The 17,436-nt window shown below is 48.4% G+C and overlaps 7 protein-coding genes across 7 annotated transcripts; 4 read left to right on the top strand and 3 right to left on the bottom strand.

The window, feature by feature from the left end:
- Window positions 1-504: 504 nt before the first annotated feature.
- Window positions 505-1,314, top strand: CDV56_102548 (uncharacterized protein; the record flags this gene model as incomplete). The annotated part of the gene is made up of 1 exon (XM_026756167.1): window positions 505-1,314. One exon carries the CDS (start codon window positions 505-507, stop codon window positions 1,312-1,314), a length of 810 nt encoding a protein of 269 aa, XP_026611126.1.
- Window positions 1,315-3,011: 1,697 nt separating this feature from the next.
- Window positions 3,012-3,869, top strand: CDV56_102212 (NAD(P)-dependent oxidoreductase; the record flags this gene model as incomplete). Its single annotated transcript, XM_026755831.1, has 1 exon — window positions 3,012-3,869. The coding sequence occupies one exon, from the start codon at window positions 3,012-3,014 to the stop codon at window positions 3,867-3,869; it is 858 nt and encodes a 285-aa protein (XP_026611125.1).
- A 297-nt stretch (window positions 3,870-4,166) lies between these two features.
- Window positions 4,167-5,051, bottom strand: CDV56_102039 (uncharacterized protein; the record flags this gene model as incomplete). The annotated part of the gene is made up of 2 exons (XM_026755658.1): window positions 4,167-4,832; window positions 4,890-5,051. 2 exons carry the CDS (start codon window positions 5,049-5,051, stop codon window positions 4,167-4,169), a joined length of 828 nt encoding a protein of 275 aa, XP_026611124.1.
- A 4,599-nt stretch (window positions 5,052-9,650) lies between these two features.
- Window positions 9,651-10,643, top strand: CDV56_101255 (NADP-dependent oxidoreductase; the record flags this gene model as incomplete). Its single annotated transcript, XM_026754874.1, has 2 exons — window positions 9,651-10,124; window positions 10,173-10,643. 2 exons carry the CDS (start codon window positions 9,651-9,653, stop codon window positions 10,641-10,643), a joined length of 945 nt encoding a protein of 314 aa, XP_026611123.1.
- Window positions 10,644-11,128: 485 nt separating this feature from the next.
- Window positions 11,129-11,950, top strand: CDV56_101058 (class I SAM-dependent methyltransferase; the record flags this gene model as incomplete). The annotated part of the gene is made up of 2 exons (XM_026754677.1): window positions 11,129-11,732; window positions 11,781-11,950. The coding sequence occupies 2 exons, from the start codon at window positions 11,129-11,131 to the stop codon at window positions 11,948-11,950; spliced, it is 774 nt and encodes a 257-aa protein (XP_026611122.1).
- A 337-nt stretch (window positions 11,951-12,287) lies between these two features.
- Window positions 12,288-14,081, bottom strand: CDV56_100726 (uncharacterized protein; the record flags this gene model as incomplete). Its single annotated transcript, XM_026754345.1, has 1 exon — window positions 12,288-14,081. One exon carries the CDS (start codon window positions 14,079-14,081, stop codon window positions 12,288-12,290), a length of 1,794 nt encoding a protein of 597 aa, XP_026611121.1.
- Window positions 14,082-16,586: 2,505 nt separating this feature from the next.
- On the bottom strand, window positions 16,587-17,219 carry CDV56_100104 (uncharacterized protein; the record flags this gene model as incomplete). Its single annotated transcript, XM_026753723.1, has 1 exon — window positions 16,587-17,219. The coding sequence occupies one exon, from the start codon at window positions 17,217-17,219 to the stop codon at window positions 16,587-16,589; it is 633 nt and encodes a 210-aa protein (XP_026611120.1).
- Between the last annotated feature and the right edge of the window lie 217 nt (window positions 17,220-17,436).

Here is a 17,436-nt window from a genome sequence, read left to right as displayed (position 1 = left end):
TGCTTTCCGGTGGTTGATTGCATTGTTCCCTCTATTTAGCACAGCTCGAGATCGGATTTGAGTGGTTGAGTCCTTTTCGTAGCTGTGGAACTCTACGTATCTGAGAACAAAGCTTTCTGCAAATGAAGCACTTCTGCGTGCTTCGCCTGGACTGACACATAACTGCTCAAAAGAAAAAGGCCAGCCCGCTCATCAGACTTTCACTCTCATGTGACACATCGTCGCAAGTATAATCGCAAGCACCTGACAGATTGATGCAGAAATGATGTCTGAGCCAAGACTGTAATGGATGAATGCCATACGCAAAACGGACTGAGGGGATGATTAGATGGCCAGACTTATAGAATACTCGGATATATGAAGAAAGAGAATCCGCAGTCTTTGATCCCCCTCTCCATTTTCCAGTTTGCTCACTCTCAGGGATACATGAGCAATAGCACACCCAGTTTAGACACAAACATTATACTGAATGATTGGTGCGGAACAACAATCGAGCCCCCCCCAATGCCTCAACAAAGCCACTTAACAATCAACCCAAACTCAAAGAAGGAGCTATTGAAAAGGTGGAGAGAAGTTGCGGGTGAGAAGAGCCTCAAAACTGTTGCCGCCGACTATACTTCACAGACTGTTGCTGGCATTGTTGATCTCCAAGACAAGAACAATGTATCAATCTCCGAGTCTGCGTATCATTGCGCTACCCAGAGTTCGTTACCAGCAAACATTCCAAGTTCGGACGTACTTAGCCTTCAGATTGGCCTTCAGGTCAGCGGCAATCGAGTAATTTACCGCTGGAAGAAGAATAGCAAAATCAACTTTGCTGCTTTCGCTGAGGGCTACGCAACGTCTGACCAGGCTTTATTTGCGGCTCGAATGCTCAAGAAGGCTACTGACGAATGGAATGAGCTCCAACTCGGAGTGAAATTTGAGTGGGTTAGCGACGTCGAAGATGCGGCATTTGTGCTTGCTTATGGCGGCGACGCCGGTTCTACCCTTGCGAGGGCCTTTTTCCCTAACGAACAGGATCTAAACATGCTCTACGTCTACAGACTGGCCTTTGAGCCTGGCAAGATTAACTACATGAAAAACATATTCCTGCACGAGTTGGGCCATGTGCTGGGCTTGAGGCACGAATTTGCTCCTGAGACGGAGGGCGGAACAGTGCAACTCGGTCCTCGTAACAACAAGTCTGTGATGAGCTATACGTTTCCGCCCGTTATTCAAACAACTGATGTGGAGAGTACTCTTCAATTCTACAGCCTAACAGATGCTCAAATAGGAGGGTGGCCCATTGAAGACTGCGTTCCGAACAATTGATCGCCTATCCCAGGCATCTGGTGATTCTCTGTTGCAAACTCGCTGACATTCTCAAAAGTTTTATTGTGTTGCTGAATAATAACAACCTTTTAATGATGTTCTATCTATTTTTATATACGGGATGGCTCTCACCCGGAAATATCTCCTTTAGCGTATTTAAATGAGCCCTTACATGTTACTGTCTCTCTGGCATCGGAATACAATCGCGTATGTCAAAGTATAGTTTTGATCGATGAAATCTCAAGTGCCCTCAGGGAAACACCTCTCGATCAGATTGACCGTTAACAAGGAGGTGTCGTGGGAAAAGGATATACATAGATCGCAAACTCATCTTTTCCCATAAGACAGGCTCCTCGACCCTACTGCAACACATACAGATCTGGGACTTGGGCGAGCAACTTACCTACCAGTACGGCCCCTTATATCGGCGGACCGTAGCGAGACGACCCCAAAGCAGATGTCTTAAGTGGTTGTCCGTGTCAGCTACTGACAATTCACTCAAGGAAGCAATGCTATAGTGACGGTCAGGTACCTATACGCTCTTTTTGAGGAGTAAGACACCTGTAGAAGATCCTGGTCCGCAGCATGCAGAGGAATACTGACGAACTCTGCTGCTTCCGGCTTCAGGGTTTTCATTGTCTGAAAATATATTGCAGGAGCGTGGTTAGGATCTAGCGTGATCCTGTTTTTCTCACGGCTGGGTGCATTTATCATTCATCTTGAGTCTTCTAGCTAATTTATGCGACAAGTTAATTGCACATTCCCTTCCCTCTGTTATAACACCACCCAAATCTATGTCTGCAAGAGTGGTGTACTTTAGCGCAACGTACTAAAAGGGCAGTCTCTGAGCTGGTTATCTTGCAATTTCAGGCTGAGTATGGAATCATAAAAGTCATGGTAGTTACAGTGAGGGAGTGGAATAGAGAATATGAAGTAATTTCACTATAAGAGTGCCTGTGTGAGATGTTGCAATTACCTTATCAAGGTTGTAAAGGAGAAAGCAGTGTACAAATAATAAGGTGTTTATTGTCGGCACCAAGGTAATCATTATTCTTCTGGATTATCTCCTTACAAAACATAAGAATCTTTAACTAATAGAAAGTATATAAGTATCCTTAAAGGGGCATCGGGGCCTAACAAACTTTATTCGTAGGGTGATAATGATACATAATATCAGTAACCCTAAGGTATGTCTGAGATTCTCATCTCTACTATAGATCCTCCATACAACATATTGAAGTAATGAAAAGCATGATACTATCATAAGAATATGGCCACCTAATCTCGACTTTATAAGTAGTAGATAATCTTCTAGACTCCTCCTGTAAGGAATCTATCCTGGGCACTACTATATGGGTTCAGATTCACGCGATGCCTGGCATCTCGCGGTAATATTACCTCATATACTAGCTCATATAATGCATATCCATACTTCCAAACTTCTATCCCTGAAGACTTCTGTATTATATATCATTAGAAACACTCTAAAATGAGTCGATGCACTTGGCATTCTATTATTAATTTATCAAATACAAGATATCCCCAAAGTGATTTCAAAGCATCTCTTGGCTGCCAAGCATACAGATATCAAGATGGAACAACACGAAGGGAGCAGGCATATAAATCAAGTAGGAATTCGCTGAATGCATGCATCAATCATCAACCAGATCAGTTTTCCCTCTCAAATCCTGATCAAAATGTCATCCATTAGCATTTTTGGTCTTGGGGCCATGGGAACAGCTCTGGCCTCTCGGTTCCTCGAAGAGAAGTACAAAGTCACCATATGGAATCGATCGCTAGAAAAAGCAAGTCCTTTGCTCAAAAAGGGCGCAACACTTTCCCATACAGCAGTGGATGGCATCCACGCAAGCAACCTGATCATCATCTACCTCCTCAATAACGCCGCCGTGCAAGCAAGCCTCGACAGCACTCTTAACCAACTCCAAGGCAAGACAATCATCAACCTCACAAACAGAACCCCTGAACAAGCTCAGACACTGTCAGATCTGATCATGAATCACAGTGCTCAATACATCCACGGCAGAATCATGGCCACCCCCTCCATGATCAGTTCACCTCATGCCCTCATTCTGTACAGCAGCTCATCTGGCGCATTCAAGGCCTCCAAGGCCGATCTTTCAGTGCTAGCCAAGTGCTTATTCCTCGGTGATGGTGCGGGCTCTGCATCGCTGCATGACCTGGCTCTGCTCAGTGGCATGTATGGTCTATTCTCGGGCTTCCTGCATGCAACTGCGCTCGTGAGGTCGAGCACGCCTGCAGTCAAGTTCGTGGACCTCCTGGTTCCCTGGCTGGGAGCAATGACCGAATACACTAAAGGGATGGCAAAGCAGATTGATGATGGGAAGTATGCCAGCGAAGGATCGAATCTCAGCATGCAATTGGCTGCTATTCAGAATATTATCGACGCCAGTGCGGCCCAGCAAGTCTCTGCTAATTTTATTCGTCCGATGAAGGAATTCATGCAGAAGGCAGTAGCGGCTGGTCGTGGTGGTGATAATATTTCTTCTTTGATTGATTTTGTGAAGCCAACATGACCTACCTGTAGCTCATGAGTCTCCTGTATGTTAGGTTCGCAAAAGACAATGGGCCATATGCTCTGATAAAGAAGTCCTTCATATCTCTGATTCCGGTAGCTATACCTACATCTAGCCGGGTAGGAATTACTGTGGACTAAGGTCAAATCGTTTTGATTCAAACTTTACTATCAAATTTTATTGATCAAAACCAAAGCAACATTAGAATTTGGAAAACACAAAATACAGGTTTCCCATCCTGTTCGTGCCGTCGGACGAATCGACTAGTCCCAACCCGAAGCCATGTCAGACAGGAACCTAAGACTTCGTCTTCTTTTCAACATTATAGTTGATCATCTTCACCATGATCTTTCCCGTCTTACTATCAATCAAGAATGAATCTATACCGTCTCTCACATGGATGTCATAAGCATCATGGTAGCTCCAACGTTCCGTCACCCATCCTCCAGCCTCATCCACCACGGTGCCCTCGATGGTATATTCCGTGGTAGGCAACTTGCTATTAAGCAGCTTGGCTGACTTCTTGATACCATCATGTCCCGTCAAGAAATAATCGAAAGTGCCCATCAGAGACAGACGCAGGGACTTGGAGTAGTTTCGCTTGATATCCAACGGAACATCCCCGATATAACGCAGCAAGATATGCTCCCAGTAGATGTCCGAGACGGAGCGCTCCTCCTCACGAGGAAGGTCCCCGCGAATGAGATACTCCAGGACTTCCTCGTTAGGCTTGCTGTCCTGATCTTTAACACTGTCCGAAATCTCTTTGAACTGCTCCCGGAGCCATTTTTCACCTTGAGGCAGACGCGGGTCCGTCACGGTGAGCTCGGGGTACTTGTCAATCAGCATTTCCGCGATATCGTAGTGACCGTTGTCGAGCAGGAGCTTGAAGATGGTGCAGCCTTCCTCATCCCGGGCTTTGAGGCTCGCACCATGCTGAAGGAGCTCCATCATGGCCGCTTCCTGGCCTGCTATGGCTGCTGCGAGGAGTGGGGTGACGCCGTCGTAGAATTAGTTGACGTCGACGCCGAGATAGATCAGGATCTTGATGGTGTCGACGTTGCCTTTACGGGCTGCATTGACAAGAAGGCCGCAGGAACTGATGGTGGTCACCTTGGTGCCATTCTCAACCGAGTTGATAGGTCTCGGGGTGGAGGTTTGGCGGCTGACAATGGCAGGCATTTCGGATATGAGCTTCAATAAGGGAAGAATTGGAATCCCTGCTTTAGTGAATTCGGTAGAGCAGTTTTTGATGGTCATGGCAGTATCATTTCGACGAGTTTTGTCTCTTACTTATAGCTTCGCTTCTCCCTACTTGGATAGAGAGTGCTCACGGTCTTAGGATCTCGAACGCATCGTTGATGCAATGGACTCTTAGTCCGCCGTTGATCCATTTGTTCTAGACAACACGTTGGTTCAGGTTACGTAGGTGAAGTCAAGCATTCAGTGTGGTTTTGCAGGTTTATAGTGGCAATGATGGAAGCTCTTGACGCTTTCAGAAGTGTAATGTGGCAATCCTCGAGTCAATTACCACCAGAATGATACATATGAGCTATAGTAACAGTTGAGAGTATCCGTAGGGTTGCACTCCGGCGTGTAGAAGATCATGGCTGGCTGAAGTCCATGACTATGTCCACTGGATTATGATATAATTCGAGACACTATTGTTGAAAACGGAAGTGATATCGATGGTTGACGGTCGAGAGTTCATGGAGAGCATTCTATCAGGAGCCCTCTGGTCCTCCATCTCATCGCCTGGGCGGAGGTCAATGACATTTCCCTCGTTCGAGCGTTGCATGGCTCCATATGGCCTCATAGGTCAGAGCTACATCATGAATTAACTCGATCATACTCCCTTCGTGAAGACACTCTCAGTCTGCTTCTACTATGTTTCCGGTCAGTGAAGCTTTCTTTGAAGTCATAGTCTCTACGCAATTGAGTGCAAGGTCTGGGTCTTCGCGTAGTTGGCCCTCCTGAGAAGACTTAGTGTTCACGCGGGCTTTGTCTCAACTTGCCTCACCAGACCACACTGGAGCTGCCTGAAACTAGACCACGGGTCGCAAAGCAGCAGTAGTCTTCAAGGTCGTTTCTCTCCATTGGCAGAGGATCGGAGTCGATGTTTCACTTTTCAACGCACAGCCAGGCTCAATGGACTATAGAGACCTCTATCAAGTCTACGTATTCCTTAACAAGGCAAACAATGCAACCGTTCATTCTTCGGCTGTTCGACCCGATATGACTATGAGGGTTTCCAGTCGGACTCGGATATTGGTAATGAGAGAGCAAAGTACGTCGTTCTTATAGGTGAGTGTTTTATGCATGGTTCATTCAGGTAATGTAAGACGTACAATACGATTATAAGTGGTCCGGCATATCTGCCTACTGGACGTGTTATCCGTGTTTTATAGATCCCAAAGGGCTTTCAGACTCGCGTCAGACCAGTTTTCTCGGTTATGAGTCGAAGGGGTGGGAGTGCCGATGCTGTGAGAAAATTGGACAAGGGAATGGAAGCCATGAAGAAAAGAGGAAAACAAAAAGTGAGCAGAGGGGACAGCTGACAGAAGTACAAATAGATAAAAAGTAATGCATCATCCGTGAATCGAACACGGGCCTCGTCGATGGCAACGACGAATTCTACCACTAGACCAATGATGCTAAACCAATTGAGCCATTTGATTGGTTGTTGGAGCGTTTGAACTTTTTAAAGATCAAGACCCAATATTTTATCAATCTGCCCTAGATGCCTTGCTGCCAATGGACGTTGAAGATTTTGCACCAATTTAGGATATATTAGTTTGATAAAGAGAGGATTCACTACTAATCATATATTGTCGCGCTAGAAGCTTACACCTATCTGAACATTAATATAGCGAAGAATGCACAAAGCGGAGGTTTGGCATTTGATATATATATCCACCAGCTCAGGAAATGGATAGGCATAACTCCCAACTGGGAATCAGCCTCCATCTTTCCAGAAGGAGAAAGGCTGAATTCTCAAAATTATAAAGGCTAAATCAGATAATGATAAGAGCAAAAGCAAAAATTCCGATTGAATCTCGATTTTTATAAGAGTGCATCGAACGGCTAGGTCAACAAAGTAATTATTGGGTTGCCCAGACAGGAATATGGTGTGCTTACTCCACGAGCCAATTAATCTCGGCCATAAGATCAATGTTGACTGGAGAGTGTTTTCAGCGGGGCTCACCGGCTGACAGACTGCTTGACCCATCCTTCCCATAATCAACCTTCTTTAATTCTCATACATCTAGTACTGACATGCTCCGTTCTACATCAAATCTGTTATACCTCTTATCGATTCAGATGCCAGACCTGGCTACATCCAAGCATCGCTCATCCCGCGCCTGCATGGCCTGTCGGGCCAAACATGTTCGATGTGATGCGGCTCTACCACGATGTACTCGGTGCCTCAAGGAGGACAAAGAATGTGTGTATGTCAAGTCGCGACGAGGAGGTCGTCGTCAGGTCTTGAATACACTGGCTTCGACAATGCATGGGGCGAAAACAGATCATGGATCGTTTACATCGATCTTGCCAATCCTATCACAAGCGGGGCCCAGGGAAATGAATTCGGGCGTCGATTTGACTATCCCAACAGTAGATCCGAGCAATTCTGTGGATGACCCGCTGCTCTTATTGTATTATCGGTACTTTCATGGGGCGCACCCATGCGCAGTACCTCAATTTGCAATCCAGCGTTATGCCGTCAGCGACGGCCAGGCAATACAGCCACTATACGCGGTGATGCAGTACATCGGCTCTCTGCATAACACATCAGTACCACATCGCAATTGAAGGATGATGTCGAGGAAAATCTAGCTGTCGTCCGGAATACCAACCATGTAGTCTCACCATTCGCAGTGCAGGCGGTACTGCTCTACTCTATTACAGTTTATTGGTGCAACAAGACAAGAAAAGGATTAGATCTGCTTGATGAAGCCATTCAGATGGCCCTTGGCCTTGGAGTGAATCAGAGTGAATTTGCCACGCAGCACGGGAGGAACGACCTAATCCTCAAGGAAAGCTGGCGACGGACTTGGTGGCAAGTTTATATTACCAATACGCATATTACTGGAAGCACGCACACTTATCCCTTCCGGACGACTAGCATACATATGGATGTTCATTTGCCTTGCGAGGAGGAAGAGTACGAGTCTGGGTAGGCGGTCCTCCTTCTTGGGGTATGTTACCATGGCTGAGATCACAGGATATACCAAATCCACGAACGCTGGAAGAGTACGATATGCGAGAGTTTGCGAGTGATGAACGTGAGTTCTCATCATTTGCTGAGATAGTGGGCTTGACTCGGAGTTTAGACTTGGCTCTTGCCTCAAGAAAGGACTTGGATATCAAGAACATCACTACCGTTTGTGCTAATGTTGATGCGATTCTTGTCTCGTAGACATCACTCTTGCCGCCTTCAAAGAAGACGGTTTTTAGATCCGATGGCTCCTTGGACAAGATCCTGTTCAAGGCAAACGCTATCATCCATACGTGTGTCCATCTCTATTCACTTGAGAGCCTCAAACTAATAATGTGTAGATAGATTGTCGACCTTCATCGGCAATAGTCAACCCTAGCGTATAGCACCATCGAGGGCGTGTCATATTGTACCCCGCCCGCTCCACCAGAGAGCCTCCTTCAAAGTAACACCCCTAAAAGTGAATTGCATACGAGGAGAGTTTTGCACTCGATTGAGCAGTTCGAGTCCCTGCTGACCCTCTAACAAACATCGTCAGCCACACTCCGTTCATTATCTGCATGATTGCCAATGTGGCCGTCGCCCATCTCTCCGCCTGCCGGTATGTCTTCAAAGGACAGGATTTGCGACTCAACCGAGAGCGCATCAGAGTCATCATGGGGACTCTAAAGGCAATGGGAGAACATTGGTCTCTTGGCAAACGGACGTACCAGGAAATCAGTGTGATCGCACGAGAGATATTGTCGCTGGACCGACCATTGCCCTCTCCACCCGCGTCGCGAGAACCACAGCATACCACAGCGGGTGTATCTGAAGTATTGACGGACATTTCTGCATTTGTATTAGATGCGCCTGTTGAGCCTCTGGACTTCTGCGATTTGTTTGACATTGACTATCATGAGGCGGCTATTTGCGACGCCCTGTCTCATGATCTGGTCGTTGCTGAGTGCTGAATCTGAAACCAGGCTTATTACATTCAAACCGCGTAGCAGGCTATACTTGATTACCTTCATTTAAATCGCTCTGGTTAGGGATCACAACATCATAGCCCTAAGCACAAGTCCTTGGGGTTATCGACCGCGAAAACAAGCAGGACATTTCAAACCGCTATTAGATCTTAGGGTTTAATTAGATTGACCTCAAACCAGCATTATTTGTCCGAAAGTTCGGCGTCGGACACAGTAAATACATTTCCTCGAAGTGCTGACAGACCATTATCCTATTGCCGCAGATCGGGTGTCCGGGAATCAGGGAATCTCAATACCCGGCTGGCCCTAGACGAGTTCGCAACATGAGTCTTTACACTTTCTCTTTTGTCACTCGATTAATAATCTGTAAATCGATGACTCAATGACTGCTTGGCATCCTTCGTGTTATCCCAGCTCGTAGTATCTCGTCTCGTATTTGTACCGGCAATCCGGTTATGGAGACAGCTGATGTATAAGGTTCACAAAAGGGTATAAAAACATCATGCTCATCATGCCAGTCGACCATTCTAACAATTTATAGAAGCATCTCAAACAATAGCACTAGAAAAACACACCTCACCCACCACTACGACAATGGCCCTCCCCAAAACAATGCGCGCCCTCCTCCAGCCCTCCTTCGAGGAACCCCGTCTGGTCCTCATTCCAGACCATCCGGTCCCAACCGCCACAGAAGGGACAGACGAGCACCTCATCCGCGTCCACTGCGTCAGCCCCTGCGCCAACGAACTCAACTGGGCCAAGTACCACCCCGCCCTTCAAGCCCGCGAGCAGATCCCCTGCTACGACGTCGCCGGAACAGTAATCACTGCACCTGCATCGTCCGACTTCCAACCCGGTACAGAAGTCTACGCACGCTCGCACTTTCTCCGCCCCGGCTGCGCACGCGACTACGCCATCGTGTCCGGCGGGGATCTCGCGCGCCGTCCGCAGCATCTGAGCTGGGCGGAGAGTACCTCCATCCCGCTGAGCACGCAGACGGCGCTGCAGGCGCTGTTCGTGCAGTCGGGGATCGGGGAGCTGGGCGATGAGGCGTGGAAGGGGAAGAGGGTGCTTGTTACGGCTGCCTCGGGGGGTGCGGGGATCTGGGTTGTGTAGTTGGTGCGGTTGGCGGGTGCGACGGTGACTGGGACGTGTGGGCCGCGGAATGTCGAATTTGTGAAGTCGTTGGGAGCAAGCGAGGTGATTAACTACCGGGAGATGGATCTGAAGGAGTGGGGCCAGAGGCCGGAGCATCAGGTTGATTTGGTGGTCGATTGTGTTGGCAAGAAGTCGTTGGAAGATGCGTGGTGGTGTGTCAAGGAGGGTGGGGTTCTGATCAGCATCTTCCAGCCTCCAGAGCAGGTGCAGCCTGAGGAGTGCAAGGGGAAGAATGTCCGGAATCTGTTCTTCATCGTGTCGGCGAATCGAGTAGATCTGGAGAAGATCACGAAGCTGGTGGAGGAGGGCAAATGTCGGGGTGTCGTGGACAGTGTTTGGCCTCTGGAGCAGTTCGAGGAGGCCTTCAAGCGACTGGATGAGGGACATGCTAGGGGAAAGATTATCCTGGATCTATCACTGAATCAGTAGATGAACTACATATGGCTGTAGATTGATATTGTTAGCTCTCCGCCAGAATAGGATGATTTCTTTGTCATAAAAGGTACAGATTGTCATAGCATGTTCATGACTGACATTCTATACAGCTTGTAAATAATAAATTAACTTGCAAATCTCCCATAATCTATTATTTTATTCATGATCAGCATGGACCGGAGAAAGTGCGGTGCCAACTCTATCTCAAGCGAGTCAGCTGCCATCCGCCACATGACGTTCTATTATCTCAAGACTCGGTCCATCACAGCCGAGATTGCACAGTTTTGGAGAAATCAACTCAAATTGAGTTAGGCAGTCACTCTGAATCACTTCGGTCAAGCTGTAATTCTAGTCATTGACATCACGATGAAGTATCTCGCTACACTGTGCCTATTAGCATAAAAGGACCTGGTTTCTTATCAGACGGTATTCAGAATGCAAACAGTAATATAGATGGGATTCGTAACATCTCAATCATCATGCTGAATCTCAGCGTCTTCGACCTCCTGGTCCCTGTCCTGGTGATCATCACGGCAATTCTCTACCTCCCCATAACACTCATCGCCATCATCAAAAACCAAAGAACCGCCGACCTGACCTCCTGGAAATCCTTCCAGCAAGCCTGGTTCTCCCGCTTCTGGAACTTCTTCGGCTGGGCCTCCAGGCCTCTCTTCGCTCCCGACGTCGAGAAAGTTGTCTCCAATGCGCATGGCGTAGTTGTCGACCTTGGATCCGGCTCAGGGGACTGGCTATACCTGTTCACCGAAGCGCGGAATAGGAACATCACAAAGTTGTACCTGATTGAGCCGAACGGTGACTTTCACCCGGTGCTTCGAAAAAGAATCAGGGAGCTGGGATTGGGGGGCAAATGCCAGATCCTCCACACGGTAGAGGATCTCGCGAAGGTGGGGGTGGAACCAGGCACGGTCGACACAATCAGCACAGTGCATGTGCTGTGTAGTGTCCAGTCTCCGGGACCGTTGATCAAGAGCCTGTATCAGTACCTCAAACCGAATGGAAAGTGGCTCATTTATGAACATGTCAAGGCACAGAATGGGCGGTCAGTTGCGGGTATTTGTCAAGGTAAGTTGCTCAGGTGGGCCCTACTTGTATTCGAGACTAATGATACAGCTGGAATGAACACCATCTGGCCCGTCTTTCTGGATGGTTGCTCGTTGACACGAGACACTGAGGATATGCTGCTGCATAGCGGAAAATGGACCTCGACGGATTTGCGACCTGGCTCGAATGAAGGGTGGTTCAACCTGCTGCCTCATATAGTCGGAGTTCTGGTGAAGTAGAAGTCGTTTTAGGGTGTGTGGATGGACAGGCAGTTGAGCTTGATGGGGAATGTATAGTCTCTGTTCTGATTGCGGCTTGTTCGGGAGGGATTAGGTATACAAGTGTCCCATATGACCCTTCTTCTTTCTTCCGATCACGATGTTGAAAAGCCTTGCCCTTTCTTGGTCAGTCAAGGTTCTCAGGGTGTATCAAAATTAGTCGCTGCCGTCACAACAAACATGTCTAGGAGAATGTATCAAAAATTGCCATGGAAACATCAGGGTCATTTTGATAGCAGTCGAATGAAATATGAGGAGACTCCAGGCTTCGCTACTGAATCCCCCTACAGCCATTGTGTCAACCTACATTATCCAATCCCACATACCAAACGGATGACACAACCAGAGTCGCAATCATAAAGCAGGTAGAGGTTTCCTTCTCGTGCATGAAACTACCCACGAGATCAATCGAGTTGAACCAGACCGCACTCAATGCAAGAAGCATCTCCGTGACGAGCTTCACCCATTTTGGCAGCGGATAGTATGCGTAAACGGCCGACAAACATGCACAAGCCACAGTCACAGCCACGCAGCAGTAGGACTGGCGCCATGGGGACTCGGACTTTGGCGAGATAGCCCTGCTCCCTCTCGCTACGATCTCGTCGCCTTGGTACTGATATTGCAGGACTCGCGTGGCGAGAAGGTACTCCACCAGCACCGCCATGAGGGGTAATCGGAGGAAGCTTTCAATGACGGGGATATTATCCGGGTTGTTGTCGCGAAGGAGACGGACTACCAGACCGATCGGAGACGGCTCACCTGCCATACGAGCGAGATCAGACGCGGAGATTTCCAGCGACTCCGCGCCAATTGTGTACTGGGCAAACTGCTGCTTATGCCAAATACCTACCAGACGACCCTTCCCCTGATTGCGCAGCGTGAAGAGGGCACGAACACACAGCGAAAGCCCGACGACGACTGACAGCCAGAGCATTCCGTGGCCAACAACCCCGGATGGTGCCAGTCTCTCCGCTTTCAGCCCGCCGTACAGCCATCCGGCAATGATAAGGGCCATTTCCAGAGCAGGCATGGCAAAGACCAATGTAGTAGCCCACCATGGGAGGGAAGAAGCTAGAACGTCGCCCGCCAACAACGACGATCTGTCTCCCGTCTCGTACTGGAAAACAGCCTCATCGAGGCACAGCAACGACTGCAGGATGTCGTTCCCGTTGACGTTCTTGCCCCCCATTGTCGAGAGCGTGGGCCGCACCGTCATGAACCAGACCGCAAGACCACGCCCCGTCGCGGCAGCCATGAGTCCAACAGCACAGGCAACTAGCAGATGTACAAGGAGATACATTCGCGTGGCGCAGATCATGCGCGCCCCACGGTCAGTGCCGTAGGGACTCGTCCACTTCCGCAGCTTCAAGAAAGGCGTGAGGTTATGCTCCACGCTGGTGAATATCCATCCCCATGAGAGCGCTGCCTGGGTAACCTGCAATTCCTGCTGCTGCTCATTAAGATACGTAACGCGCGACGCGCGCGCATCCCGCCTCGTCTCCATCTCCCGCACAATTTCCTCCAACGTCGCCGGCGGCGACCGTTCCAGCATGTCGAGCGCGTGAGAAATGTCCGCTTCCTGCAGGGGAAACAGATTCTCGTTCGTTGCTTTGACCTTTGCGCCGCAGAGATTCTCGCTCCGAGGACATTTGATCCAGTGGACCGTGCTCTCACGGGAGGGTTGGTATTTCAGCTGGCATCCCACCACGAGAACCTGCCAGTCCCGGCCGGCGGCAAACGTCTCTGTTTGCATGGCTACACGGCGGACTAAGCCCTGCAAATCCTCAGGGGTGCGCCAGCACACCACGGCGATATCCGTGCGGACTTTGTTGGTGACCCAACCAGCGTGTAGAAACCAATTACCGCGGGCCAGGGCATTGGTCATGGACCGGATTCGAAGAGCCATACGAGCACTCGAAAACAGAGCTGTTCCTGCACTCGCGACCTTGCCGACCTGCGCCGCTATGATGATGGCGCCCCAGAAGGCAATGATCTGGGAGGACCAGGCAGCGGTCGAGGAGACGACATATTGCGCCGACACGGGGAGCGACTGCAGCAGCAGCACAAAAAGGTAAATATTGCAATATTCCATCAAAATCGCTACATAGATGTGGTTGTGGAAGAAGATGTGAATCCAACGGGGAACACAGCGACTTATAATTGTCTGGCTAACGTGAGGCTGGGGCGGAGTCAGCTGTGGCTGCAGATGGCGCTTCAAACGGGATAAAATAGCCGGTCCAAAGCTCACGAGGCTTTTCATCTGCCAGGGACCCAGTTGACGGTCAAATTTTGATTGATAGAAAATCGGGTCGACTTTAGTCTCTCAGCACACTCTCGTATGGCTATATTCCCCTTCCATTAGCGCACGACCATCTTACCGCATAGCTGGAAAGTGCCTTAACGACCACTTCTGGCATGATTTTAAACAATTAAGATCATGACCTTGAAGAGTTTATCCAACACAAGGATTTCTTCCATAAGAGACTTGCCAGTGGTACGACCAGAAGGAATCCAAACCTGGATCCGTCCATGAAAACTAGTCTGTTGCTTCTCACACTCCTCCAGCTGCACTGCGCTTTTGTAGTCAGAGCAACATGAACATATATCTCAGATAAAATGATGTTGACTTGCCATTGACCAGCTTGGTGCTATAAGCTGGCTGCCTCAGGACGGAAAGTAGCCTTGTATGAAAAGTACTCATGATCTTGTAGTTCAAGCTACCTAAGAATTCAGCCTTGGCCGTTAAGTACAGTTACCCATATGTGCCCACTTGGTCTAGCACTGCCCACTGCCCACTGCCTACAGTACTCATTATTGGCTAGCTGATCTACAATCGTCTATGCCAAGGAAACGCACTTTTAGTGTGTTGACTCCATCGGCTGTACCCGCCACCAGGCAGCATATCAAATCACAGGACAAAATAACCACTTTTTGAGCGATAGGTGTAATGCTTTTACATTTCTTATGGAAAGATGTGAGAGCCAAACTGCTGGCAATGAGCCCTTGCTGATAATATGAGGTCACCTTATTTGACTACCAAATAAGATCTTCGGCTGATAGGTGTGACATATAGGGCCTCAAGCTAGGACACAGCCTCACTGGAACTATCACGCAACCAATGGCCCACCTGCAAGTTCTTAGTATATCACTAACCTGGAAAACTCATGCATGTGGGTACAGTAGGAACCTGAATTTTCCATAAGCAAAGGAGGCGATATATAAGATGCGAGAACCCAAAAAAGCATGGTTCCATCCTAATCACATCAAGAGTTGAAGCATTACCAGATTTCTTCATTGACTGCTGCAACTCCACCTTTTCTCCCTTTTTGTACATGATATTGTTTGACGACCTAAACAACTATGTTATTTGCAAAGAATGTGCTGATCACAATGACTTGTTGCATCGCGACTTTATCGCTGGCGTCTAGCGAGTCCTCTGGCATCAATGGAGAACAAAAACCGGACAACTCATTTTAAATGAGCCTTGGTGGGAGTAGTCTCACAGATAATCAAGCAGCCGAACATGCCAAGCACCCTTCAACAACTATTTGTGACGGAATGGGTATAGCTGCTGGGGCCTGCAATACTGTACCAAGTTTGTCAACACATTTGCCAGAAATTTGGCTACAACTATGGGGGGACGCTTGGACAGAGGAGATTGCAGCACCATGCACGGGACCTTTGAGGGTCTGAACTGGACATACTATTCTTCCAGCCCCATCTGTGGTACTACTGCGCGATATGATATTATCACCAGTGCCATCAAGGATTATCTTCATACCAATGATGAACATAGCAGCATGTGTGGTACTCAGTGTCTTTGCATGGATCAGAGTGGGACCTGGGATGGATGGTTGAAATTGGGTTCTGTCGATGCGTTCGATGAGCATGCTTACTGTGGTCCCACCTTGGCCTTCGACAGCTGCCTTTCTGGCTGCAATCAAGAGGTCTAGATTCAATATATCCAATCATGGAACGGCACTTTGTCGACTGGTGGTGCTTTGTATACCCCTCGACATCCGCAGGTTGTCGTAATGGAAAGTCAATGCGACGACTCAGTCAAAGTTCGTTGATACTGATGTCAGGACTTGGCGAATTCGACTCATTTATCTTTCAGTGTATATCTTCTACCAGCTTATTGATGGAAGCTTTGATCCTGGAAATAGTCAGTCAATTTAGACGGTTGTTAGAATATAGTCTTGATACTGCGCGGAACATGAAGACTCAATATGATTATTGAGTGGCACGCGACCAACCCGATCATTATAGCTCATCCTGGGAGCTGCTGCATATTGTTATTATTGTCAGACTGCTGACTGAGGCCGAGTCGGGGAAGGCAACTTGAGAGATCTTAGAATGTTGAATACAATCGTCTTCAGGAACGAACGGGTGTGTCGCATTCTAACAGCTTTTGCGGGATGGTAAGTGCGTTTAGTCAACTAGTGGCATAATAACAAAAGCCTCTGTGTAAGAACACCACGTAGTGTGATCCACCAGCTTATATCCATGTAGACTCGACTCAAGGTATCCCGCTCTTGACTTGACACGGCATAAACTGGTCCGCCTTCCAGGTTGTCCATTGCGGCAATGCTGAGTATTAGACCTGAAGACCGCATAGGGACCAGATAATCCTATTTGTACCTTCTTCCCCATTAACATCACCACAGTAAACTAGATACCCACTTCCAAGCCGGGCTGCGGTCACTGCGGCCTGTGGATCCTTGGAATATGTGGTGACTGGAATGAAGATCTTCTCATGGGGCCGAGCCTCCTTGACGTGGAGGACCTTCATGCTAAACGGCCCAGGCAACGAAGACGATTTCGTACCATGAGGTAGGACGCCGGACGGATTGCGTTTAAAGTCAGTGCGCTCATAATCGCCGTGTTTCCAAGGCAACCCAAAGCCAAAAGCAAAGAAGTTGTCGAAGACGTCCATTGTCACAAAGCTGGGAAAATGAAGGCCGATAATAGCAAGGCCGCCATAACGTACGTATGTTTCTACCTTTCGGAGTACTTCATGGTGGCGCCAGTCAGTCAAACCTTGGTCTGTGATGATGATGGCGCTGGGATTGTTGTGTTCCAGATAGCGAAGTGCCGCGTTCGCCGTCTTTACACGCTTCAGCCGAGTGGACTTGGCTAAGTCATCAAGCAGTGATGCGTAGGCCTCGTCGAGAAAGTCCAGGTATGCAAGGGAAAGAAGGAGGATCTCTGGGCGGTTTTCGGTGGACATTGTTATCAAACTTGCTGGATGACTTCTAAGGAATGAGCATGGAGGAATTGTGTGTGATAGGGAAAAAGACGACGTTATATAGCTTGAAAATCGGATGTGACTTACCTACTTGTCCATGAGACCAAGGGGACCGGTCTATATCTGGTTTCCTGACGGAGCTTGCAGAAATCAGTTGTCTTTGGCACCTTTGCTGGGGGGTGTGTGTGTGTGTATATTT

The sequence above is a fragment of the Aspergillus thermomutatus genome (genome assembly GCF_002237265.1).
Source record: "Aspergillus thermomutatus strain HMR AF 39 chromosome Unknown NODE_249, whole genome shotgun sequence".
NCBI classification, from domain to species: Eukaryota; Fungi; Ascomycota; class Eurotiomycetes; order Eurotiales; family Aspergillaceae; genus Aspergillus; species Aspergillus thermomutatus.
The sequence above is the reverse complement of the archived record's forward strand: the minus strand, read 5'-3'. Positions and strand labels throughout refer to the sequence as shown.